Source organism: Panthera onca, chromosome A1 (genome assembly GCF_046562875.1).
Source record: "Panthera onca isolate mPanOnc1 chromosome A1, mPanOnc1 haplotype 2, whole genome shotgun sequence".
NCBI lineage: Eukaryota > Metazoa > Chordata > Mammalia > Carnivora > Felidae > Panthera > Panthera onca.
This window is the reverse complement of record NC_138339.1, coordinates 52584019-52610706: the sequence shown is the minus strand read 5'-3', so window position 1 is coordinate 52610706 and position 26688 is coordinate 52584019. Positions and strand designations below refer to the sequence as shown.

The 26688-nt window shown below is 36.8% G+C and overlaps 1 protein-coding gene across 3 annotated transcripts in view; it reads left to right on the top strand.

Moving 5' to 3' along the window:
* GABRB2 (gamma-aminobutyric acid type A receptor subunit beta2) overlaps positions 1–26688 on the top strand; it is a 237480-nt gene that overhangs the window by 74715 nt on the left and 136077 nt on the right. For all 3 annotated transcript variants that reach the window (XM_060634932.3, XM_060634934.3, XM_060634933.3), the window contains exon 5: positions 3560–3780. In XM_060634932.3, the coding sequence (XP_060490915.1) occupies positions 3560–3780 (221 nt within the window). The remainder of the gene's footprint in view (positions 1–3559; positions 3781–26688) is intronic.

The window sequence follows — 26688 nt, the reverse complement described above, 5'->3', positions numbered from 1 at the left end:
AGAATTCATTATACATTTTTATATTCTGGATACCTGTCCATTATCATATATGTGATTTGCAAATATCTTCTCCCAATCTGTGGTTTGTCTTTTTACTCTCTTAATAGTGTTTTTCATGGAACATAAGTTTAAATTTTGTTGAGGTCCCATTATCAGTATTTTGTTTTATTGCTTGTGCTTGTAGGTTTGTATCAATGTCTTTGCCTAGCTCAAAGTCACAGAGAATTTCTCTTATGTTTTCTTCTCCTAGTTTTATAGTTTTACATTTTACATTTAAGTCTGTGACCCATTTTGAGTTAATTTTTATGGAAGGTGTAAAGTATGGGTGACTTTATTTATTTATTTATTTATTTATTTATTTATTTATTACATATGGATGTTCCTGTTAATCCATACTATTTGTTAAAAATAGTATGCTTTCTCCAATGTATTGCCTTTGCATCCTTGTGAGAAATTATTAAGCATATTTGTGTGGGTTTATTTTTAGATTCTTCTATTTCATAATCTGTGTTTCTATCAATACCATAGTACCACCCTTAGTTTGCTTAATAGTAAGTCTTAAAATCAGATAGTAAGTTCTCCAAGTTTGTTCTTTTCTTTCAAAATTGTTTCATCTATTGTCATTTCTTTGCTCCCTGTATAAATTTTAGAATCAGCTTGTGCACAGCTATAAAAATCCTGTGCATATATTGGTTGGGATTGAATTTTATCTATAATCAATTTGGTGGGATTGACATCTTAACAGTACTTTTCAAATCTAGGAACATGGTATATCTCTCCATTTATTTGCGTTTTGGGCTGTGTGTGTGTGTGTGTGTGTGTGTGTGTTTAATGAGATAAAAGGGAGGAAAAAATAAACAACAAACTCACCATTGGAATGGTCTTCACATTTTGATTCCCTCCGCAATCTGCATACTCTTCTTACTTTGCATGGTACTTTGGTAGTTTTGTTTATTTATCTTTATTCTTTCCATTATATTTAGTTGTGATTAGTGGGAGAGAGAGCCTGTCATGGGCTTTCTGTATGTTGTTCAGCATTCAAAGTCAGTTGGTTTTAGTTGTGGTTATCTAAATCCTTCTTGCATGGTGATGGAATGGATTGAGGAACATCCAGAAGTGGTTTGTTTGTTTTTGTTTGTGTGTGTGTGTGTGTGTGTGTGTGTGTGTGTGTGTGTGTGTGTGTTTGTGTGTGTGTGTGTGTTTTAATTTTTTCAGTTCCAGGGGTGCCTGGGTGGCTCAGTCGGTTAAGTGTCCGACTTTGGTTCAAGTCATGATCTACCGTTTTTGGGTTTGAGCCCCGTGTTGGGCTTTGTTCTGACAACTCAGAGCCTGGAGCCTGCTTCGGATTCTGTGTCTCCTTCTCTCTCTGCCCCTCCCCCACTTGTGCTCTGTCTCTCTCTGTCTTTCAAAAGTAAATAAATGTAAAAAAATTTTAATTATTTTTTGGTTTGAATAAACCAATTGTGAGACAATTTTCAAAACATAGGGTTGTTAAATGTAAAGGATACACTTTTTATGTGAAAATTCAAAGGATTTATCTTGGGTAGATAAAGGTTTAGGAGAGAGGGTGGAGCACAGCAAGTCCAATAATATTTATTTAGATTCAGGGGTTTCTTCTATTCTTGACAGTGCTATGGTGTGTCATTTAAAAATAAATGAAATGAAAATTGGTGTGACAATTAGCAGAGTTATTAGGGTCCGTCTGGTGCATTTCTTAGCAGGCTTTGCCTTGCTGACAAATAACAGGAATTAGCACATGACACTGGATTTCACAGTAGTACCATTTATTTAGCCCAAAAGAGAATACAGTTTCTGTGTCCAAATGCATCTCAGCTGACTGAGCACTTTCCAGACAGCATTATCTCCCCTAAATCTCAATGAGGTTTATTATGAAAGAAGCATAAATAGCTTTATCTTCTAATAGAGATAATTATAAAATACTCAATTTTATCTCCAAGAATTGGAAATCACAAAATGTGACCTCTTAAGCACCATATAAATTGCCTATTTTATTTCCTATTTTTTAGGCTATAACACAGAGTCATGCAAAAAGTGTATCTATTCCTTTTCATATTTTCTAGTTATGTAATTCATAAGTCTACAAGGTTGCTTTTACTATAAATCAAGAAGCTATTTTAGAGATCCTCCTTCTATTTTTTTTACAAAAGCAGAGTGCTTCAGAGCAGTTCAGATCACTGACTAAAGTGATCCACTAAAGGAAATTTCATCTACAATTATTTGAGATAACTTGAGGATATTAATGTTTTTTTTGTTAGAATAGAAAGTTGGTTCTACACTTCTCATTCAGAAGTTAGCCCTATATTGACTTCTGAATAAGATCAAAATTTGTATATTTGTGAAACAAGGAAAGATGTTTAATTTTTTTGCAGAAGGATTATACTTTTCCCATTAAAACTTTTCAGTGTTTTTAGCAGATAATATCTTACAAGCTGTATTTCTAAATTATATAACCAAATTAGGATGTATAAATATCAATGAGGATTGGAAGAATTCAGGGACTTCACAGAGATTTTATTTTGTATCTCATCCATAAAAGTATGCAAACGTGCAGAAATCCAATAGGTGTACCTTATTGGATATTCATTCATTCAATCGTTTGTTCATTCATTCACCATTTGTGCCCTAGGACTGTGCTAGTTTTCAGTTTGCAGAAATGATTAATACATGATTCCGTTTTTTTTTTTTTTTCAAAAGCCCTCAAGTAGGGCACTGTGAAATGATTTTAAAATAAATTGGTAATTATCTTTTCCAATGAATATTTGGTCTTTCATTAAATCATTCAAATGAGGGTGAGAGAGCAATTACATAGTGCCCATAGGCATCTAATGGATAAAACATGCACAACATATAGTAAATGCTTTATTCATAATATATAGCTATTTGTAGTTTACAAATTGCATTTGAGTTATACATTTAGTTGCATAATCTGTGTAGATCAGGTATGTGTTGAAAGCCCCATTTATAGTTAAGGGAACTTAAGCAAAAAAGAAGTTGTGTAAATTTACATGCTAGAAACAATTGAGAAATACAGGAGCTGAGACTCCAAGACCAGTGCTCACTTTATAGCAACCCATTGTTTCTCAAAAGCTAAGAGCCTGGCCTGATAATTTAGTATCCTGTGATTAAAATCCTCTTGAAATACTGAGTTAATATTGTTTAGATTACTGAGAAGCTACACAAGTCTCAGTGTAAACGTCGCCTCTCCTGGGAAATTCACCCTGATTAAATGGGTTAGGATTCTCATTGACAAACTAAATAATTATTCCTTACCATCTTTCTTCCTGGGTAAAATATAATAATAAATTTTGCCAAGATATGCTCTCTTCACTTCTGTATTTACAGTGCCTGCTACAGTGCCTGATACATAGCAAGTTTCAGTAAGAATGGGTTTAATAAATTAATATTTGCCTATATATGAATAGTATATGTTTCTGGGGTTTGGCTGTATATATTTTCTTTTCTTATGAATACTAAAGTGTTTGCCTAACTCCCAAGTCCATTTGGGTACAAAATAACCATTTTCTTCTCACATTCACAGGATTATACCTTGACAATGTACTTTCAGCAAGCCTGGAGAGATAAGAGACTGTCCTATAATGTAATACCTTTAAACTTGACTCTGGACAATAGAGTGGCAGACCAGCTCTGGGTGCCCGATACCTACTTTCTGAATGATAAGAAGTCATTTGTGCATGGAGTGACTGTCAAGAACCGCATGATCCGCCTGCATCCAGATGGGACCGTTCTTTATGGCCTCAGGTCTGTAGTGTCCATTTCAAAATTGAACTTTTTCTGAATGAAATCGTTAATTGATTTTTATTGGAGGGGAATAAATATTGTGATGTTTTCCTTATTACTCCTTCGGTTCTGTGATAAGCAGTTAAATCTCCTATCCAGTAAACATCTGAGAGTTTAGGGGAGCATGTATACAAAGGGACTTAGTCCTAGCTAAAAATAATTTTTTCTGAATTATCTTCTAACATCAGCTGCTGATCCTAAAGCTGCTTTCTTTAAGGAGTAAGGATAAACAATCAAAATAGCTGGGCTATAGTGCTTAATTAGAATGGAAACAAATTATGAATGCTGAATACTTGTTTGAGCATGGCAGATTTCTGTTTCATAAATTTCTCCTAAACTGTGTGAATTGGGTCTGGTTCTCTGGTGACAGGAAGGCTTTTTGTGCCCTTTCTCCCTCCAAGGAGTAATCAGGCTTGAGAATAAATAAAGTTGTTATCTGATGTTTACTAATAATGAACTTTCATGTCAGTAAACAGTTGTGGTGCTCTGCTCTTAAGGTGAGGATGGATTGCAAAATAAAAGTTTCTTCTTTTAAAGTTTATTTTTGTATTAAAAGCAATAGATGGTTTCCTGAAAGAAAAGGGAAAAAAAAGATATCTATCTTACCCTGAAAAATTACATTATAACAATATAAAGGGTTTCTTTGCATTATTGGGAAGAAGCTCTTAATTCTGAAATGTTACATTTTCTCTGACTTCTTATTACATAAATGTGTGGTTACCCTATCATAATTATGATGGTAGCAACAATGGTATTATTCATTTATTAGGGGTTAGTGGTCAGATATTGAGTTAAATCATCAATGGTTTCCATGCATTGTTATAGTTAATCTGTACAACAATTTCATGAGTTAGAAACTGTTATAATTTTTATTTTCAAATGAGGAAACTGAGGCTGATACAACTTGCCTAAAATCACAAAGAAAGTAAGCTATGAAGATGAGATTTGAACTCAGATCCAAGTTCTGAGTCACAGCTCTTAATCACTACGTGGGGATACTTCTCACTCCCACATTTTTCTTATCTATTATGTCTTGTTTTCATTATCTGGTATATTCTGACAGTCACATTGTTTAGGTGCTTATGTTTATTTTTGACAGAGACAGAGAGAGAGAGAGAGAGAGAGAGAGAGAGCATGAGCGGGGGAGGGGTAGAGAGAGAGGGAGACACAGAATCAGAAGCAGGCTCCAGGCTCTGAGCTGTCAGCACAGAGCCCAATGCAGGGCTCGAGCTCACCGCGAGATCATGACCTGAGCCGAAGTCGGATGCTCAACCGACTGAGCCACCCAGGTGCCCCTGTTTAGGTGCTTATGAACCAGCTTCTTTGTTGATCATATTTTTTAGAGAAAGTAGCATTTGGCTACCAAGGGAGAGTGGGTAAGGGTGAGGAACAGAGGTAGCATGATTGTGCTCTGTGTCAGCCATTAGAGGTAAGAAGATGGACTGGATATAGGCAGTGTTCACATGCGTGTCTTAGAAAATAGAGAAATGCCAAAGAGATAAATTGACTGGCAGTGTCTGCAAAGATTCCACCAAGGTGGTGGGCTTTGAAAATGCTAATGGAAAGAACTGTGTTAACAGTTATATTTTGCTAAATTTACCACTTGGAATGAACAATAAAACATTTGGTGTGGGGTGCTTGGGTGGTTCAGTTGGCTAAGTGTCCAACTCTTGGTTTTGGGTCAGGTCATGATCTCATGGTTTGTGGGTTTGAGTCCCCCCTGGAGCTCTTGCTGCCAGTGTGGAGCCTGCTTGGGATTCTCTCTCTCCCTCTCTCTCGCTCTCTCTCGCTCTCTGTCAAAATAAATAAACTTAAAAAAAATTAGGTGTCACAAAGACTTTGATGAGAGGGTGACCATGCAGGCTGTGGGGGAGATGGGGGATGAAAAGAGGTTTCAGTTCCCACTTTTTAAGAGTTAAGCATAGAGTGTGGTCAGAATCCTGAAGAAGGAACAAGGAGCCATAGAAATAATGTTATCCACTCGGCAGTAAATGAGGGGGAGTACTGGCAAGTGTCAAGTTCTGGCAAAGCACTAGACCTAGTGCTGGAGGCATTTGCCCAGCAAATCACTTAATTTGCACAGCAATCATGCAGAAATTACCCTGAGCTCTTCCCATTTCCTTGCAACACCTACCTTGAAAGCAGAGAACAAGTTGTATTCTCCTTTGTATATCCAACACTGACAAAGTGCCTACACCATAAATATGCTCATTAAAGGTTGTCAATTCTGAATTCACATGCAAAGTTGAATGGATGGGAAAATCAATAATCAAGATGTCTTTGGAACTGAGAAGGAAAAGAGAGCACCAATATAGATGATAAATAAGGCTTCTTTATATCATTATATACTCAGACAAAAACATTGATGACTGCTCAGTCTTATCATTGAGACCAACTATATGACATTGCTGTAACTCAAACTCACAACAATAGAAAATCATCATTCTCTTAACCCCTCTTCTAACAAGGGGTGTCGAACACGGCTGACATGCGTGAAATTAACACTACTAGACAGAGATGGCACATGAATTGTAATTGTTCCAGCAGTTGTATTGTTAATTCTGATTTTGAAATGGATAACAAGTTTTTCAAGAAATTTACAAGTATCCTAGTCCACTTTTTACCGATAAATAATAGAATGATTTATTTCATGGCAAGAAGCTTAATGCAGACCACATACTCCCTTCTCAACTCCAGGAGGTTCATTTGCAATATATAAAGTAAAAGGAATTCAATTAAAATTACCATGGTAGGGTTGATTCCACTCTACATAGTCACTTTTCCTATTTACCCTAAAACTCCCCTCCCATTGAGATCCATACACATTGGCAGGGACAAGGAAGGTAGAGAGAACATTCAGAAGATCTGAGTAAATTTCTTTTTGTAGGATTTTCTTTAGTGAAATGTTCAAGCATTAAAACATAGAAAGGAGAAAGTAGTATGCAAAATATTAATGCTTGTTTAATTTTATCATTGGTATATAGGATTTCATTGTGCTGGTCTTTCAATTTTTCTGTAGGTTTGAAAATTTTTATGATAAAATTTGGAAAAGGAAAAATGTTATGTGTCAGAGACCTAGGAATATCTGGTTCTAATATCCAGGAAATATCATTTAAGATTTAAAAGTCTGTAGCCAAGAAATGCTATTTTGATCTCTTGGAGGTAGGGAATCATCTATATATGTTATTTACTTTCAGGAGCTCTGTCTGAAAATGAGATCAGCACATCTCAAAGGTTATGTGACTCAGAGGGTGGGATCCTTGACCATAGACAACCAGGTTAAGCCATAACCCAGGAAGGAGTGGTCAAAACTCTTCAGTTAAAACCTTGATGACCTCCTTATGAAATCAGTTGTCCTTCTGCATGAGTGGCCCTTTGCATCTGATTGTACACAGCAGGAACTCTGAGTGCACTCATACTGATACGTTATGTTTGGAGATCAGGAGCTTTGAGGATAGCGCACTAGCTACTCAGCAGGCTTGCATTAAGATACAGTGGCTTTGAGGAACCACATACATAAATGGATATAAGTGGGCAATGCAACCAACTTCCTTAACAAAGTGTAACGATAATGAAACTTAGGTTTTAGTTTGGGCTTTTATAATAAACTTCTCTTTGAACCTTGAGTGCCTTATCCAGGTTTTAATTTCCTCATATATAAAACAGAGGGGGTAAATTAGATGATACTAGTATGCTATGGTTTTTATAACCTGTCATCCTCTGAATCAATAATTAATGAATCTAAAAGAATATATAATCTAACATCAGAGTAGAAAATGAAATTATATATTTGGAGTAGCATAGTAACTGGTAGATAATAAGTGTTCAGTGCTACTATTTAATGAATAAATTAATGTAGGGATATTTGAAGGCTGGCACAAGGAAGGCTTTGCATATCAAGGCCGTTGTTTTATATTATAGAATTATAGCCCAGTTGTCTTTTCACAATTCAGCAAAGTAGGACACCAGGTCCATGGTGTAGAATGAGAAGAGTGTCAGAGAGCAAGTGGACTGAAGAAAATGGGGAAGGTCTATCCCAGGCAGATCTAGAGTGAAAAAGGGAACCACTAAAAAAAATGTATAGTGGAGCCAGTTAACTCCAGCTATTGCATTTGGCAGCGTGAGATCTGGAGCAAGGAAAATGGATGCCTGGCTTGAGACCCAAATGGCAAGGCAGACTTTAAAAGCTGCCCTGTGGGTGCCTGGGTGGCACAGTTGGTTAAGCCTCTGACTCTTGATCTTGGCTCGGGTCATGATTTTGCAGTTTGTGAGTTTGAGCCCTGCTTCGGGCTCTGCACTGATGGTGCGGAGCCTGCTTGGGATTCTGTCTCTCCTTCTCTCTACCCCTTACCCACTTGTTCTCTCCCTCCCTCCCTCCCTCCCTCCCTCCCTCCCTCCCTCTCTCTCTCTCTCTCTCTGTCTCTCTCAAAATAAATAAACATAAAAAAATGAATGAATAAATAAGTAACAACTGCTCTGTAGCCCCAGCCCAGTGCCTCATTTGTTGCATGCACTCAGTAACTTTCATTTAATTAGATGTTGTGCAGTTTCTTTTAAAAAGTCTTTCCTTTTCTTCCCCTGATGTCCTTCCCCTGATGTGTCTATTTTCTCAACTTATTTAACAGTCTATGGGATACAGGAATGATTAACAAAAGTTATAAATAGTGCCTTTTTGAAACTTAAATTTATAGTTTGTGGCTAAAGAATAATGAAATCTTTGAATATAGATTCTCACCTTCACTCTTGACTGGTTGATAGCTCAATTTCACCAATTTGATTGTAAAATCAGATTCCTCTTGTCTTTAACAATGCTATTTAGAGATTTCTGTCAGGAGATATATATTCCTCTGTCAGGAGGAAGAATATTTTCTCAGGACTAACCCAGCTGGATAATTTGTGACAAATGAGTTTCTAGTTGATGAAGCTGAAGAATTCCTAGCAATTTACAAAGGAAATATTTCAAACAGAGTAACTATATATTATTCTCAAATAAGGTTGGCCCATTGAAATCATTTTCAGAACAGTTCAAGGAAAAATAATATAGAAAATATTGGATTTCTTTTAGGGAATCCAGCAAACCCCTACCAGGTAAACACCAGATTTAATCTGTGGTTGGTATTATAAAGAATGCTAGATAGAATTTATATTGTTATTTACTTACAATAGGAAATATTTGTTGGATTTCAAAAAGTAAATGAATAATTACATTAAGCAGAAAATTAGGAGGCCTTGTCTTACAATTAATAGTTCTTACAATTACTCATTTAAGTGACTTCTAAATTTTATTCTAGCTCCCCAAATTTCGTATTCCTATGATTTTGCTAATGGGTGGCATAAATATATTAGGTATATATACTCCCACCTTTCTTTGTGTACATAAGCATTTAACATGATATTTCAGTTACTTAGCAATTATATTTATCTCCTTGAAAATATCTGATTGATTAAGAAATCAAAACCAAAATCATTACATTCTGGCATACAAAAAAAACCCTGAATTATCAAATGATGACATCTTTTTTTAATGTAATACATATTTTCATTAAAATTTAAGATCTGAATCCAAATTGGACTGCATATTATTTCTATCATAAGCATTTTATCAAACATTAGAAACTCTTCAACAAACATAATTAAGACAAAAGACTTCCTATCAGGAGGTGGTAGACATTTATTATTAAAAAATTAGAAAATACAGTTATGAAAATAAAATTACTCTTAATTCTATCACCTAGAGATAAACACTATCTGTACCTTGCTTTATAGTCTTCTAGATACTTTTCTAGTAAAAAAGCTTATAGGAAATTTTTTATAAAACAGATTTACATTTTACATACTATTTTGTGACTTGAATTTTTTTTCTGTGACAAAGGATGTATCATAAACATGTTTTCATGTCACTATAACCCTCCTCACCACCATTCTTTAGCCATTATGGGACATATTTGGGATATATTTCTTTATCCCATACAGGATATGGTTTATGGTTTTCATATAAGGTGAAATATGTGGTTGTTGCTATGAAATTCAGGACTACCGTTTAAAATTTACTTAATATTTTAGTGACAGGCAAATAAAAAATATAAATTGTGGCACAATTTATAGTCTTATAGTTGTGCTGTTACAATTTGTAGTCTCACTGGTTAAATAGATGACTCTGGAGATGTACTAATGCTGATTTTATTAGGCCAGTTCTTATGGAAAGAATGACTTAGTCTTTCAGTAACAGCTGACCCATCTAAAAATAGCTGTTTGTCTTTTGGTCCGGGGGGGGGGGGGGGGGCTTGAGTTTATGTGTCTATACACCTCCCATATGTAATATTAGATCAGAAGCATGTCACTTCTGATTAAAGGTTCACATTCTTAAAGAAAATTTCAGCAGGAAGCAGAAGGCAATTCACCCACCTCCTGCTATGTATGTTCTGTCATTGGGAAAATGGCAAAGGATAATGTTAGCTTGTAATGAATTTAGACAGGCAAGATTTTGTTAATTTTGTCTTCTTCCTCTATTCCTAAAGTTTTACCACAGGATATTAAACAAGCAAATAATCAAGTAGCCATCCCTCACTGAAAAACATAGTCTATCAAACATTAAAATATCAAGTTCTACTCAGATTTTCTAATTGCTTTAATTAATTTTCATAGAGATAGCGATTGCATTTGGTCAAGCAGAAAAACAGAAATTTTATTAAGAATATCAGTCCTAATGGCCAGGGTGCGACGCCCTGCTCTCTAGACTTTCTCATTCTTCTGAGAAGGAAAAATCATCTTCATCTTTCTCCAACTCTGTGGGAAACAGTGCATGCAATCATAGTGTTTTATAGAATATATCCAGTCCAAGGAGCTATAAATAATTTTTTTAGTGTTTATTTACTTATTTTGAGAGAGAGAGAGAGAGACGGTACAAGCAAGGGAGGGGCAGAGAGAGAGAGGGGGAGAGAGAATCCTGAGCAGGCTCCTGTCAGCCCAGAGCCTGATATGGGGCTCGATTTCATGATTTGTGAGATCATGACCTGAGCTGAAATTAAGAGTTGAATGCTTAACCGACTGAGCCACCCATATGCCCTGAACTGTAAATAATTTTTATAGAGATTTCTTGCTTATCATTTTCCCTATTTAGAAATAATAGCTGACATCTTCAAGTTCACCTCCTTTTTTAGGAATGAGAAGAGGGAGGTTCAGAGAGGGAAGGGACTATGTCTAATATCACACAGTTAATGGCAAAGCACAGAGTAGAACACCAGACTCCTAACTCTTAATCCAGGGCTTGTTATTGCTGCTGCTGCTGCTGCTGCTGCTGCTGCTGCTGCTGCTGCTGGAGTCATTTGGTTGCATGGAGTCATCATTGACTGATGTCAGCAAATAAGTCAATTCCTAATCGAAAAGAGTAGAATCAGGATCACACCATTCTTTGGACTTGAGACATGGAGGCAGTGTGTATTTAGCAGCCCTAAGAAATAATCTAGGGCTCTTTCTGTTGCCACATTTTGCTGGACTTTTAGATAAAAAAAAAAAATTAAAGAGGAAAAGAAAGTCTGCCCACTATCTTCTTCTTAACTTTTACTGACTCATAGTGTTTCAGTAGTCAGTGGGTCTCATTCACTGCCAGCTGAATGGGTCCCTAGTTGTCCTCATGTCCACTGATTTCAGTCACATGACAGCTGTAGATGTGGCAGCCCTGAAACCAAAGCTGTGAAAGAACTTCTGGGGAAAAGAATGGCCAGAGACTCCAGGGGTTTCAAAGAAGGGCAGAAACCAGCCCTATGCCCAATGAGAACATACGTCTTGTATTGAAGACAAAGGAGTGCCATGGAACTGGGCCTTGTCTCCAAAGGAAAGAAGCATTAAAATCACTGAGGACACATTATTCATAGGCTCGTGAATGTATCTGTATACAGCAACGCTATACATAACACATTTTGGGGGTAGCACTTGCATATTCCTGATTTCATTGGGAGTGAACTCTCTAGGCCACAAAAATACTGTCAGCATGGAAAGAAGTCAGATCTTCATTTTTTAATTTAATATAATTTAATTTAATTTGATTATTTAACTTATTTTATTTTAAGCAAAGTATTTCCTAGTGGATGATTAAAATTATAGCTGTTACATATATGTTTGTATACAGGTGTTTATCTCTATTTATAGATATAAATATGCAAATGTATCAATTTATAGGTATATAAGTATGTGTACATATGCATATGTGTGTATATATTTGGACATATATATATCAGCAACAGGTTTTTTTCCTCTGTCTTATGTTAAAACTGAAGAAAACAGAAGGGACTTATAATTCTGACCTTCAAACAGTGTAGATTGTCCTCAGCATTAAAGATAAAGTCTTCTCCAGTGACGTTTGGGGTAACTTTTGTAACACTCTGATTTCATGAAATCAGTGAATTTTGTTGGCAACTTGCTTGGCAAATAAGCAAAATACAGTTAACCTAGATAGTCTTTGTAAGGAGTTAGCTCCTGTCAGATTTTTAATTAGACAAAGACCTTTCAAGTCAAATATAAATGAGCACTTGTTTAATTAAGAGAGTGATTACCTGCTATTGGTAGTAGTCGTGGTAGGAGCAGTAGTAGTAATGTGTATCAAGTATTTTCTATATGTCATGCCCTGAATTATCTGCATTAAACAACCCTGTGAAGGAGGCTACTGTTATTTCCATTTTATAGTTGAGAATACTGAAGCTTTGGAGAAGTAAATATCTTGCTGGTTGGTTTGAGGCTCAGAATTGAACTCAAAGCCCATGATCTCAGTCACTTTGCAGACTCTGCAAAAATACAGTATCTGTCCAGGTAGATGGATGCAAAAGACCCTTAGGGAAAGCAGGTACTGAAAATCTTGACGGAAGAAGAATGGAGAGCCCAAATTTCCAAGGCTCATAAAAGGAGCCTCCCCCTAGAGAGACTGTCCTAGTCGCTATTCGTAAATAAATAATTATGACTTTCTCAGTCTTAAACAGGCTCCATGATGGGGATTTGTGCACTGTTTTTGGCTACCCTGTAGCCGTTTCCATATTTACAGCACGTATAGTATATCCCTCAGGTGTAAGTTAAGATCATCACCCCTACTTTCATCCTTTATCCTTGGGGGATTTTCTGTTGTACAATTTAGATGCAGAAAGTTATTTTTGTTTCATGTTTTTGAATCCTCAAGTTCAAGGAAGTTTGAATTGAAGTTCAGTTTGAATTGGGGGTATAGGGATTTTGAAATTCTCTTCTTTTCCAGAATAATATAGCCATGTTGTGGAGTTCGGTTGCAGGCTAAGTAAAAAGCAGCCACTTCAAGATTAGATTAAATCTCAGCCAAAGATGTAATACCTTAGTAGAAGTGAGAAGGCCACCTAGCTTTTTGGCTCCTAGGGGCTCTGAAAGCCACTCTAGAGTTACTCTGTCCAGCTTTCTGCCAGATTGAAGTTGCTGTATTCCTCATAATCTGGGAAGGAATTACCCCAGTAACCTGTACACTTTCATGTCAAGAATTCACAGATGTCATTCTTACACTCAGATCCTTGACCCTAAGTCTACCATCAATACTCATCCTGGAAGTGGGGGCAGAGAAAGTACTAAGCTTAGTCATACTTCTGACTTTCAGGCAACTAGAAAAGTACCTTTGTCTATAAGACTATTAGGGAAGATCCCAGAGTACACTGAAGAAAATCTGTATTTGTTTTGTGGCATAAGTAAAAAAAAGATTTATTTCACTGAAGTGTTTTTCAGCCTATTCCCCATGGAGAAGAAAAAAAAAATTAAAGGAGATAAAAGGCAATGTAACCTAAGGATATCATCTCTAAAATTTTTTGTTAAAGGACTTTTGGTTAAAGTTTTAATGCCTTGATTTGCTAAATGGTTAGTAAGAGAGGATTTCTTGTGTATCCTTACCTTTTTATTCTGGAGGTCACAAATAAAAGCAAACCTTCCTTTTGGAAACCAAGCCAGTATAATAGCTTAAAGACTCAAATCACAGTCACCACATTATGAAATGCTCAAGCTGTTTTACTTCTCAGAAGCAGCCCATTATCTGCACTCTTATGGACAGAATAAAAGGCAACAAAATGCTAACTGGCCATAAATCCTTGGAGGAAGATATTAATTCCATGTTGGGTTGTTCTCACTAGCCATAATAGAGAAAATAATTAGGACTTTTATTTTAGCAGCTGTAATAGTCTAACAACTAAGGGAAACTGAAAAAAATTAGGATAAAGACCAAAACTTCTTGTGGCATCAATATGCTGGGAGGCATTTTCCATCACTGCATAGTGAGGCCACAGAACACAGGAAAAGCAGTGTTGCCCAAGGATCAAGAGCCTGGGTTTGGGATCTGACTGCCTTGTTTCAAGGACTTCCTCTGTCACAAATTAGCTATGCTTCATCTTTCTGACATTCAGCTCCCTTGTCAGTGATGTAGGGCTTTAGAGTACCCCCACCTTATAGGATTACTGGGGAGATTAAGTGAACAAAGATTTGTAAAGCACTTAGTAGAGTCCTCAGCACACACTGACTTCTTTGTAGAGATTAATTGCCATTGTAAGAATGCCACATGTGTCTAACTTTGACTATCCTGCTATTTTCTGCCGTGATTAGTACCAGATGATATTTGGCAAGAGGGGATAGTGGTGTCAAATCCTTATTATGTACCAACACTGTGCTAGGGTACTGGGGTTACACAAAGACACATGAGACAACCAAAAATTGAGACTCAAAACCTGGAGTTTAGTGGGATGAGAAGATATGTAATAGTGAGATGAAGAGCAAAGTAGGATAGGATAGTGCAAGAGGGCCAGGTTCTGGAGTTTGGGGGGTTTTTTTGTAGGTTTTGTGGCTTTTTAAAAAGTTACCTACCAACTTTAAATTGAAAATAATATCATTTAACTTATGGGAATATAATCAGAATTAAATAATGTAACTTAGGTGAAACAGCCAGCACCCAGTAGGTGGGTAATAAACACTTGTTGTGGTCTTGTTCATTGCTGCAGTTACCAAGATAACGGCAACCATCAAAATCAATTAGGCACATGCTATATATCATTTGCTGCTCATTTGTTATACCTTCTGATCCTCAAATAATCCCATCTGGCAGATATTCATATCATTCCATTTTTATAGAAAAGGAAACTGAGACCTAGACAAATCCAGTAACTTGTTCAAAGCAGCACAACTTCACGTGTCAAGACTGGGAATAGAATTTAAGCTGTTTGACTCTAGAGTTTATGCCCTTCATGTTCTAATAGGTTTAATGCAGGGGAAAGGCCCAGTGCATGGCCTAGGAGGTAGCAGAGCAGACACAGACTCACTCAGAATTTTCATTAGACTGATAGCTGATTGCTCTTAGTAATGGTGACTACCCTAATGTTAGGAATGTCTGTGTGGTGTACTCAAAGGAAGCATGAGAAAATACTAGTGTTTTAATTTATGTTTAATGAAACAAGGCCATTGTAGTCAAGTGAATTTCTGAACCCTCAATTCATTTATCCATCAGTCCACCCAATCAGCTGCCATGTAAGCACTTCTTATTTCTCTAGGTGGGGAATAGGGGTGCAGAAGTGAATAAGCCAGACATAGCCCCTAACTCCAGAGGCATGTACTTAATAAAGGAAACATATAAACCACCAGCAAAAAAAAAAAAAAAAAAAAAGAGGCTATTTAATAATAAACTTGAGGATTGCAAATTGTGATAAATTCCATGAAGAAAATTAAACAGAATGAATGATCTGATAAAGAGTGATGGAGAAGGGGGGTGGAATCCTATCTGAGGAGTGACATCTGAATCAAGATGTTATTTATCAAGACCAACAGACAGAAATCTGAGCAATGATCCAGTTAGAACAAAAGCACCATGGTCCTAAGGACAGAACACACTTATGTGCTCACAGGAAGAAAATTAAGTAATGCTGCTTTACCCCAAATTTCTGTTTCCTCTCTATCACATTTCTGCATTTTGTGTGCTTTATAACTAAATGCATTTTTCATAAACACTATACTAATAGTAAACAGTAAAATAAATAAAAATAAAACAGTAAAATAGTGTTTACTATTGGCCATGTTACAATAAATGATAATCTCCATGAGAGCAGAGACCTCTATTTTTTCCCCCTGCTGTATCCCAGCAACTTGCATAGTGCCTGTCTCAGAAGGGTCAGTGCAAAACTATTTGTTGAATGAATGTCTGCAAGAATGAATAAGTAATAGTGGTTTCTCCACAGTACTTCCTATCTTATCAGTGTAACTACCTGACTTTGTTTATCAGTTAGAGGGGATCCTGTGGTCTCTGGAGGCTTATCTCAAATTGATTTATCATTCAGTCTCAATGCAAGCAACTCAGGCAAAATCACATCTAATGTTTTTAAAGAATGGATTTGCATTCTGAGGTAAATTAAGAAGAAAGAGAAGCATAAAATCAAATCGGTATCATGGAGAACCCAATTACCAAAGATTATTATGTTTTAATGAGGTGAAAAAATCTGATCGTCCTACCTAGTAGACACCGTGTGCATTTCTCTTTATTAGTGGGGAGAACTACGTTACCAGTGAGATGGTACTAGAGGTGATACCGGTTCGACAGATGATAAGAAGGCATTCTGAAAACAAAGACAGGATCAGCATTTATCATGAATTCAGTTTTCCAGGTTGTGACTTAAATGCAAATGAGTTGACTGTGTAGAAATTTCCATTGGTGTAGTATTTTCATATGTTATTTTATTATTTGCAGTCCCAGTGGTGTCTTAAAAGATACACAGAGATGTGAAGGTGAAGAGAGTTGTATAAATGTGGAATTTAGGTGACCCATATTAGCCTTCTACCACATAATGAGTCAGTGAGAAAACACTTTCTAATGAGAACTAGTGCTTTTCAGACACATACCTCGAAAAATTCATTATGGCTGAGTTAAAGGGAGATGTTCTTTTTTATTTATGATTATCAAATATTTTATGATTAAAATGTGTATAGTTTCTCATTGATTTGTTTAGCAAATAGCATATCCTTATGTTATTTGAACTATCTTGTTTATATTTCAGTGTGTGTGTGTTTGTGCACATGTGTGTGAACGTGTATGTTTTCTCTGTGTGATAGGAGGCAAGGCAGGAAGTGGGAAGAGTGAGGGTTGACTACCATGTGGAAAAAAGAAGCATTTTTATTGCTCAGAACAATGTTTTTCCCAAATCATAAGTATTTTAGCCCTTTTGGCTGGAATCCATGGGTTGGAATCCATGGGTTGATCTAACTTCCTGTGGGAAGTTAGACATATGGGACACAAGGGTCAGTCTTCTGCCCATGTAATAGGGGTTTATGGTGTGATAATGAGAAACATTTCACCGCATCCCCAACTGGCCCTTTCTTAGCTCATTTAGTATGTGACAACTTTGTATATCTCACTACTTCACTAACATTATTCACTAGTGGTTGGTTCATGGATCCTTGTTAAGTTACTTAATCTCTGCACAGTCATCACCCAGTGATGAGGGGATGAGACAACCCATAGGTCTGATCTTTATATGGTGGAGGGTGGAGTTACTCTCAAGGAGGAAAAGTTTGTGTCAGCTGCATGGGTGGCCTGGGACTGGGAAAGGATGCACACTGAAAGAACAGAGGGGAAAATCAACACAGGAGTGAAAATGCACTTCTAAAATCTAGGCATAAAACAAGTAGTATTTTAGTCTGAGAGGCCAAGTTCCAAATAATATGGATTACCTGACATTCCAATTTGAGAACACTAAGGATTGTGGAATCACCTACGAGGCTGAATTTGGTCTATGTCATTGGATGGGTTTTAGGGGTTTTTTTTTAATGTTTATTTTTGAGGGAGAGAGAGACAGAGTGTGATTGGGGGGGGGGGGGGCAGAGAGAAAGGGACACAGAGAATCTTGAAGCAGGCTTCAGGCTCTGAGCTTTCAGCACAGCGCCCGACGCGGGGCTGGAACTCACAAACCTTGAGATCCTGACCTGAGCCAGAGTTGGAAGCTTAACTGACTGAGCCACACAGCGCCCCAAATAGGTTTTAGTTTTAGTGCTTATTTTATTATGCAAATCTCAGACATCTTAGATGAGGAAGAGGCTATACTGCGGAGTTACTTTTCCTTTATTTGTGATTTTGTTCTTTTTGATTGATGCTCAGGCTTCTGTTTCCTCCAACATGAGTGGGATGCTAGGCTCAATTTCATCTTTTGTTGTATTTTAAAAATTGTGTAAAATCAAATTACTATTCTTTAGTGAAAATCTTCTTTCATTTCAAAAAGCTTTTGTCCTTGCAAGTTTCCAGCTTTTCTAAGCATGGATAGAAAAAAAAAAGTGTAAAATATACATGGAGCCAAATTTCCAGAGGTCATTAGTGTAATTGCTGACTGCTAAGATTTGGTAGGGGTTGAGTGACAGGGCAAGGCTTAATTCCATATTTCAGGTGCTGTCAGCTGTGGCACACACAATTTCGTTCAGGAGTATGTCAGGGTATGGGCTTACTTAAGCAGACAACATTCGCTACAGACTAGACACTGAACATGAATGTATTCCTTATGTGAGCCATGACCTTTCTGTGCTTTAAAATGTAGTTTCCAAATCCTCATATATTTCCTCCACTGCTCTGTGTTAAAGAGAACTGACTGCATCAGGAGGGATTTAGGGACACCAGAATTTTTTACTTCTCTGGATACACCATCTGCATGAGCAGATGGGGAAACATGTCACAAGGCTAGAGGGGGACTCCAAATCAAAAAACAGGAGAAACAAAAACGAAATGCAATGGCAGGGTAGAGCAGATGAACGCCAGTGGCTGGGAATTCTTTGCAATCTGACCCAGGTAATGGTCACTGAGTAGCTGCTACCCATGGAATACAAAAGTCCCCAGAACAGTGATGCTCTCTGCATTGCTGTGGGCAGATTGCTCAGCACTGGAAGGGAGCATACACACCCATTTCTCTCTGCTGATGGGAAGAGATCTCTGGTACTGTTAGTTAAAATTCCTCATAGCAGATAGCAAGCTTTCGTTTCCATTAAGCTTTCCTTGGGGCAACTGACCATGTGCTGGTGGGAGAAGATTCTACATAAGACTAGATTTGAATACCTTCCCAAAATTGATTGACAAATTGCCTGTACTTTTGCTTATAACATTTTATTTATTTCCACGTTTTTAAATTTTTTTTTCATTCATTTATTGCTCATTCAAACATTCATTTTAATTCACATTTATTTAGTAGTTATTTTGTGCCAGGCACAGTATACTAAATACTTCATATACTTTAACTCTTAAGAAGTAGATATTTTTTACACAAGAGAAAACTGAAGGTCAAAAAAAACTAATGTGCTTAATGTCACACAGCTAGTGATTGCAGAGCTGAATATTGGATCCAAGTGTATCTGACTTATCAAATTCTAACAGTCACTCTATATTGCCCCTTTTACCTTTCTCTGGACACATAGGTTATTACAACTGATAAAAATTAGTCTTCATATTTGAAGATACATAACTTGTGAATGATTTGCTTTCCTAGCTATGGCTCCTACATTATAGGAAAAAAATCTTGTAAATTTAAATTCTAGCCACATATTTTGTAGATAAAAGATTTTGTTCATAGATTATTCAATTTAAAACATCATTGTTCTATGTCTGCTATGTCTATAGGCTGTATAAGCTGATAGGATTTGCAGCGTGACTGTTGACATTGTTGTAAAGTCGTGTCTATAAAATGATGAGGCATTGGAGGTTTGAAAAATTATTGGGTCCTCTGCCCAGTATTTTATATGTATTCATTCAAGAAAGTCATTTCTCTCTCTCTCTCTCTCTCTCTCTCTCTCTCTCTCTCTCTCTCTCTCTCTCCTTTCCTTTTTAATTCTTTAATGTTTATTTATTTTTGAGAGAGAGAGAGAGACAGAGCATGAGTAGGGAAGGAGCAGAGAGAGGGAGACACAGAATCCGAAACAGGCTCCAGGTTCTGGAGCTGTCAGCACAGATGCAGGGCTCGAACTCACAAACCAGGAGATCATGACCTGAGCTGAAGTCAGATGCTCAACTGACTGAGCCACCCAGGCGCCCCTCCTTTCCTTTTTTAGTAAGACTAAGAGTTTGTCTTCCAGGTACGTAAATAATAAATGCTAGTGATCAAAGATTTGAAAAGTAGAGTATTTTAAAAAGTATCAAATTTTGAAGAAAAAAATACCTTCAGAGATACCTATCATTGTCAGGTTCCCTTCTGTATTCTTTGAATGTTTTTTCACATAAAACTGTGATTATGTTATATGTCCATTTCATAATTTTCTTTATTCACTTAATATTATTCCTTCATTTTTCTGCAGTATGACTTTGAAGCTACTTAATCTCTTATATTTGGAGGTGATGCTGTATGTTGCCAACCCTCTACTTCAGCATATTTAAGTGGGTTTCAACTTTTAACTACAGCCATACCTTGTTTTATTGTGCATCTCTTTATTGTACTTCACAGATAACTGCATTTTTTTTTTTTTTACAGATTGGAGGTTTGTAGCAACCTGTATCAAACAAGGCTATTTGCACCATTTTCCCTCTAGTATTTGCTTTACTTCATGTCTCTGTGTCACAGTTTGGTAATTCTCACAATATTTACAACTTTTTCATGATTGTTATATTTGTTATGGTAATCTGTGTTCAGTGATCTTTAATGTTACTATTTTAATTGTTTTGGGGCATCACACACTGCACCCCATAAGTTGGCAAACTTAGTTGATAAATGTTGTGTGTGTTCTCACTTTTCTACCGAGTGTCCATTTCCCCCAGGTGTCCCCCTTTCCTCAAGCCCCCATGTTTCCTGAGACACAACAGTATTAAAATTAGTGTTCTAGTGAAGGGAAGAGTCACATGTCTCTCACTTAAAATCAAAGGCTAGACATGATTTAGCTCAGTGAAAAAGGCATGTCAAAAGCTTAGATATGTGGGAAGCTCAGCCTCCTGCGCCAGCTTCCCAAGTTGTGAAAGCAAAGGAACAGCTCTTGAAGGAAATTAAAAGTGTTACTCTGTTGAACACACGAATGATAAGAAAGTAGAACAGCCTTATTGCTAATATGGAGAGAGTTGTAGTAGTCTAAATAGAAGATCAAATCAGCCACAACGTTCCCTTAGGCCAAAGCCGAATGCAGAGCAAGGCCCTAACTCTCTTCAATCTATGAAGGTTCAGAGAGGAGAGAAGGCTGCAGAAGAAAAGTTTGAAACTAGTAGAGGTTGGTTCACGAGGGTTAGGGAAAGAAGCCGTCTTCATAACAGAAAAGTACAAAGTGAAGCAGCAAGCGCTGAGGTAGAAGCTGCAGCAAGTTATTAAGAAGGTCTAGCTAAGAGAGCTGATAACGTGACTACACCAAACAACAGATATTTCATGTAGACAAAACAGCTTTCCATTAAAAGAAAATACCTTCTAGGATATCCATAGCTAGAGAGGAGAAGTCAATGCCTGGCTTCAAAGCTTCAAAGGATAGGCTGATTCTCCTGTAAGGAGTTCATGCAGCTGGTAACTTTAAGTGGAAGCCAGTGCTCATTTACATTCTGAAAATCAAGAGCTTTTAACAATTACACTAAATCTGTTCTGCCTCTGTTCTACATATGAAACAACAACTCCTGGATGACAACACATCTGTTTACAACATGGTTTGCTGAATATTTTAAGTCCACTGTTGAGACCTACTGCTCAGGAAAAAAAAAAATTCCTTTCAAAATATTACTGCTCATTGACAAACACCTGATCACCCAAGGGCTCTGGTGGAGATGTACAGCATGATTAATGTTGTTTGTGTTCCTGCTAACACAACATCCATTCTGTAGCCCATGGATCAAGGAGTAATTGTCACTTTCAAGTTTTATTATTTAAGAAATACATTTCATAAGGCAATACTTTCCATAGATACTGATTCCTCTGATGGATCTGGGCAAGTACATTGAAAACTTCTCTCAAGGATTCACCATTCTAGATGCCCCTAAGAACATTAGTGTTTCATGGAAAGAGGTCAAATGATCAACATGAACAGGACTTTGGAAGAAGTTGCTTCTAACCTGCATGGATGACTTTGAGGGAGTCAAGATTTCATTGGAGGAAGTAACTGCAGATGCGGTTCTCTGGCTGTTTCCACCACCTCTATAGCTACTTACTCCGATTAAGAAGTGGAGCCTGAAGATGTGACTCAATTGCTGCCATCTCATGATGAAACTGGAACGGATGAGGAGTTGCTTCTCAGAGATGAGCAAAGAAAGTAGTTTCTTGAGTTGGAATCTACCCCTGGCGAAGATGCTTGTGGAAATTGTTGAAATGACAACAAAGCATTTAGAATGTTACATCAACTTAATTGATAAAGCAGTGGCAAGATTTGAGAGAACTGACACCAATTTTGAAAGAAGTTCTGCTATGTGTAAAATGCTGTCAAAACGGTATCTGCTCTGATGCTACAGAGAAATCGTTTGTGAAGGGAAGAGTCAGTAAGTGCAACAAACTTCATTGTTGTTTTACTTTAAGAAATTGGCGTAGCCACCCCCAGCCTTCTGCAACGCTCACCTTGATGGGTCAGCAGATACCAACATTGATGAAAGATCTTCAACCTGCAAAAGAATTACACCTCATTGAAAGATCAGATAATGGTTAGCATTTTTTAGCAATAAAGTATTTTAAGGTGTGTACATTTTTTAGACATAATATTATTGCACACTTAATAGACCACAATTGATTACAGATTTAATAGATTACAGTGTAAACATAATTTTTATATTACTAGGAAACTAGAAAATTCACCTGAATCACTTTATTATGATATTGGCTTTATTGTCGCGGTCTGGAAGCAAATCTTCAGTATCTCTGAGGTATGCCTATATCTTTAAGCCAGTGTCACAGAGTCAAACATCCACTGGGCCTGGCTGGATTACTACGTGAAGAGAATCTGGAAGGATGGGCACTTAAAGAATCTGGAAACTACATGTCTTCATTAAAGGCCTTTAAACTCACATTAAAAAAAAATTTAAATGTTTATTTTTGAGAGAAAGAGAGCATGAGCGTGAGCGCGGAGGGAGACACAGAATCTAAAGCAGGCTTCAGGCTCCAAGCTGTCAGTACAGAGCCTGATGTGGGGCTCGAACTCACGAACCGTGAGATCATGACCTGAGCCAAAGGGGGACACTTAACTGACTGAGCCATCCAGGCACCCTGAAATCCATATTTCATTTATTTTTTTTAAATGGGGAAAGAGAGAGGATACGAAGATTTAATTTTTTTAATGTTTATTTTTTGAGAGAGAGAGAGAGAGCAAGTGAGCACAAGTGAGGGAGGGGCAGAGAGAAAAGGAGACACAGTATCTGAAGCAGGCTCCAGACTCTGAGCTGTCAGGACAGAGCCCGACACAGAGCTCAAACTCACCAACCATGAGATCATGACCTGAGCTGAAGTCAGATGCCTAACTGACTGAGCCACCCAGGCACCCCTAAACTCACATTTTAAAGCCATGTGCTAACCAATCATTGATGGATGGGTAAAGAAGATGTGGTATATGTGTACATACATCATATGTATACACAATGGAACGTTATTCAAAAATAAAAAAGAATGAAATATTGTCATTTGTAACAAGGATGGAGCTAGAAAGTATAATGCTAAATGAAAAAAGTCAGAGAAAGACAAATACCATATGGTTTCATTCATATGTGAAATTTAAGAAACTAACAAGCAAAGGGAGAAAAGAGAAGTGAGAGAGACAGATACCAAGAAACAGACTTTTAACTATCGAGAACAAACAGATGGTTACCAGAGGGGAAGTGGGTGGGAGGATGGGTAAAATAGGTGAAGGGGATTAAGAGTACACCTATCTTTTTTTTATTTTTATTTTTTAATGTTTATTCATTTTTGAGACAGAGAGAGACAGAGCATGAATGGGGGAAGGTCAGAGAGAGAGGGAGACACACAATCTGAAACAGGCTCCAGGCTCTGAGCTGTCAGCACAGAGCCCGACATGGGGCTTGAACTCACGGACCGCAAGATCATGACCTGAGCCGAAGTCGGGCGCCCAACCGACTGAGCCACCCAGACGCCCCAAGAGTACACTTATCTTGATGAGTACTGGGTAATATATGGAATTGTTGAATCACTATATTGTATATCCGAAACTAATTTAACAGTGTAGGTTAACTGTACTGGTATTAAAATTTAATTTGAGTTAATTAAAAAATAAAGAAATAACTGGATGGTCAAATTTAGCCTGTGGTCCAATAGTTTGGTCCCTACAAAGTATTATTCTGTATATAACTTGTTCCCTTATCATAGTGCATGTCCCAGTTCCTTAGATAGACAAAACACTCCCAAAATTTTTAGTTAACATTTTATAATTAAGAACACCAGTCCTATAAATAGTACCAGTTCCATATCACTGAAATAAAATATTACATTAATTATGCTTTAAATATAAAATAGTATTTTCCAGACTGAGAAAATTGAACAATCAACTCAAGAAATTACTAAGATCTTAGATATTTATTTTTAAATGAATCTGAGTATGGAAGTATTTCTTGCTGCTTTGTGTCTCTTCTTTAAAAAAAACATTATAAGGTTAAGACGTGTAAAAATCATACAGAGGAAATCTAGAAACTACTCTTTATTAAATCCTTTTTCTTATGATGTAGTTTTTGTAGGATATGTTACTGATTGTTAGGCATACATAATGTGTTCCCTTCTGTCATGGAAGCTGCTGTTTGACCGAGCATCCCTGTCAATTATGTAAAACAAAGGCATAAATATGAATTTACCATTCCAGATTTGACATAAATTATATCACTTTAAATATAAGAAGTCATCATGTTATCCACGTGTTCAAAGCATTAATTGTAATACTTTTTGCGATCGTAATTTTAATTATTCCCTTCTTTTTCTTTTTGTAAAAAAATATCCTGCTTCCCCCTTGACCTCACTCACAGTCTTAAAATAGGCTAGAATAGTGTTAAGAGCAGTTACCATCTACCTGACATTGAGCATTTGCAAGTAATTTCTCTGAGTGCTTTGTAGACATCATTTGTTTGATTTCTCATAGCACTGATATAAAACAGACATTTCTAGCTACAAGTTACAGAAAAGGAAACAGAGAGGGATTAATAATATCCCAAGTGTCACAGGGCTGGAAATGCCAGATCCAGATTGAAATCCAAGACTTATACCAAATATTATCCCACCTCTTTTCCAAGAATGCTAATTCTGTGTCTTTGGAGTCACAATTATAAATCCAGGAGAATTCTGTTCTATTAAAAAGCTTATTTCCCCAACTCATCAGTTTTCTTAAAGATTTACAGTAACTTGGCTCATTTCCTTTTTTTTTTTTTTTTTTTTTTTTTTTTAAATATATGAAATTTACTGTCAAATTGGTTTCCATACAACACCCAGTGCTCATCCCAAAAGGTGCCCTCCTCAATACCCATCACCCACCCTGCCCTCCCTCCCGCCCTGCCCTCCCTCCCACCCCCCATCAACCCTCAGTTTGTTCTCAGTTTTTAACAGTCTCTAACGCTTTGGCTCTCTCCCACTCTAACCTCTTTTTTTTTTTTTTTTTTTTCCTTCCCCTCCCCCATGGGTTTCTGTTATGTTTCTCAGGATCCACATAAGAGTGAAACCATATGGTATCTGTCTTTCTCTGTATGGCTTATTTCACTTAGCATCACACTCTCCAGTTCCATCCACGTTGCTACAAAAGGCCATATTTCATTTTTTCTCATTTGGCTCATTTCCTTTAACTGTGAAAATTGGCTTTAACTCAAATTTTTCTATCTTATTATACATTATACAACTGTACATTTGTATACATTATAAAAGCAATTAATCTTAATAAAAATACTTTGTATAACTCATCCTTACATATTTCTGCTTTAACAATGTCGAATGCTTCACTGAACTAGATTATATGAATGGTAGAGCAGTTTTTTTTGGTAATTTAATTGGTTGTTAACATTGCTTAGTTTAAAATTACAGTTCCTAGGGAACTTGACTGTAAGTACTCACATCAGAACATCCTTTCCTAATTATTAAATTACTCATTCTGTCCTTGACTTTCTTAAATAAATGTTTGAAAACCGAGTTTTATGACATTATCACTCAAGTGGTATGATAGCATGCCACCAAGTTATACAGTTATGTGTTATTCTCCAGCAACCCTAGATGCTAGGCATCGTTATTTACATTTTAAAGACAAGCAAACTAACCTCCTCAAATGACATGACTAGGAAATGGTAAACACTGGTGTTTGTACTCAAGTCTGCATGACCAAATGACTCCCCAGGACATGTTCTTTCCTCTCTACTGCATTAATGCCAAGAAGAGAGAACCAGTACTCACACTTTTTAAAATTTTATTTTGACCTGTATCCATCTGCTACATTGTTTGTTTACTTTGAGACTAATGAGAAATAATCTAGAACTTAAAGACATATATTAATAGAATGGAGATTGCACTGAAACTTCAGAGATGGCCTGGCTTGGGGCATATGTCCACATGGTTCCATACTGACTAGAACAAAGCCTTAGCCCCAGTGTGTTGTAGTCAACTTTGGGTAAAATTATCATTGGTTCAGGTTCCAGTGGTACCTCTAACTCATTCTCTGTGTCAATTAGGATGAATCACTTAATGTCTCAGAGACTTGCTTTCTTCATTTATAATATTACAGATTGTATCTAGGTATGCCTCCTGTCAGCCCTCAGGACATGTTCAATTCATGAAGGTATTTTTTTGACCAACACAGTTCTTTAAAAAATTAGGACATCTCATTTTTAAATTTACAGTTTCTAATTATTTATTTAAAAATCTAAAGATTGGAAACATTGGCCCTTATTTTCCACATAGCAACAGTCAGCTAGAACTGAGAAATAGATACGTTGTTCAAACAAGGTATCTC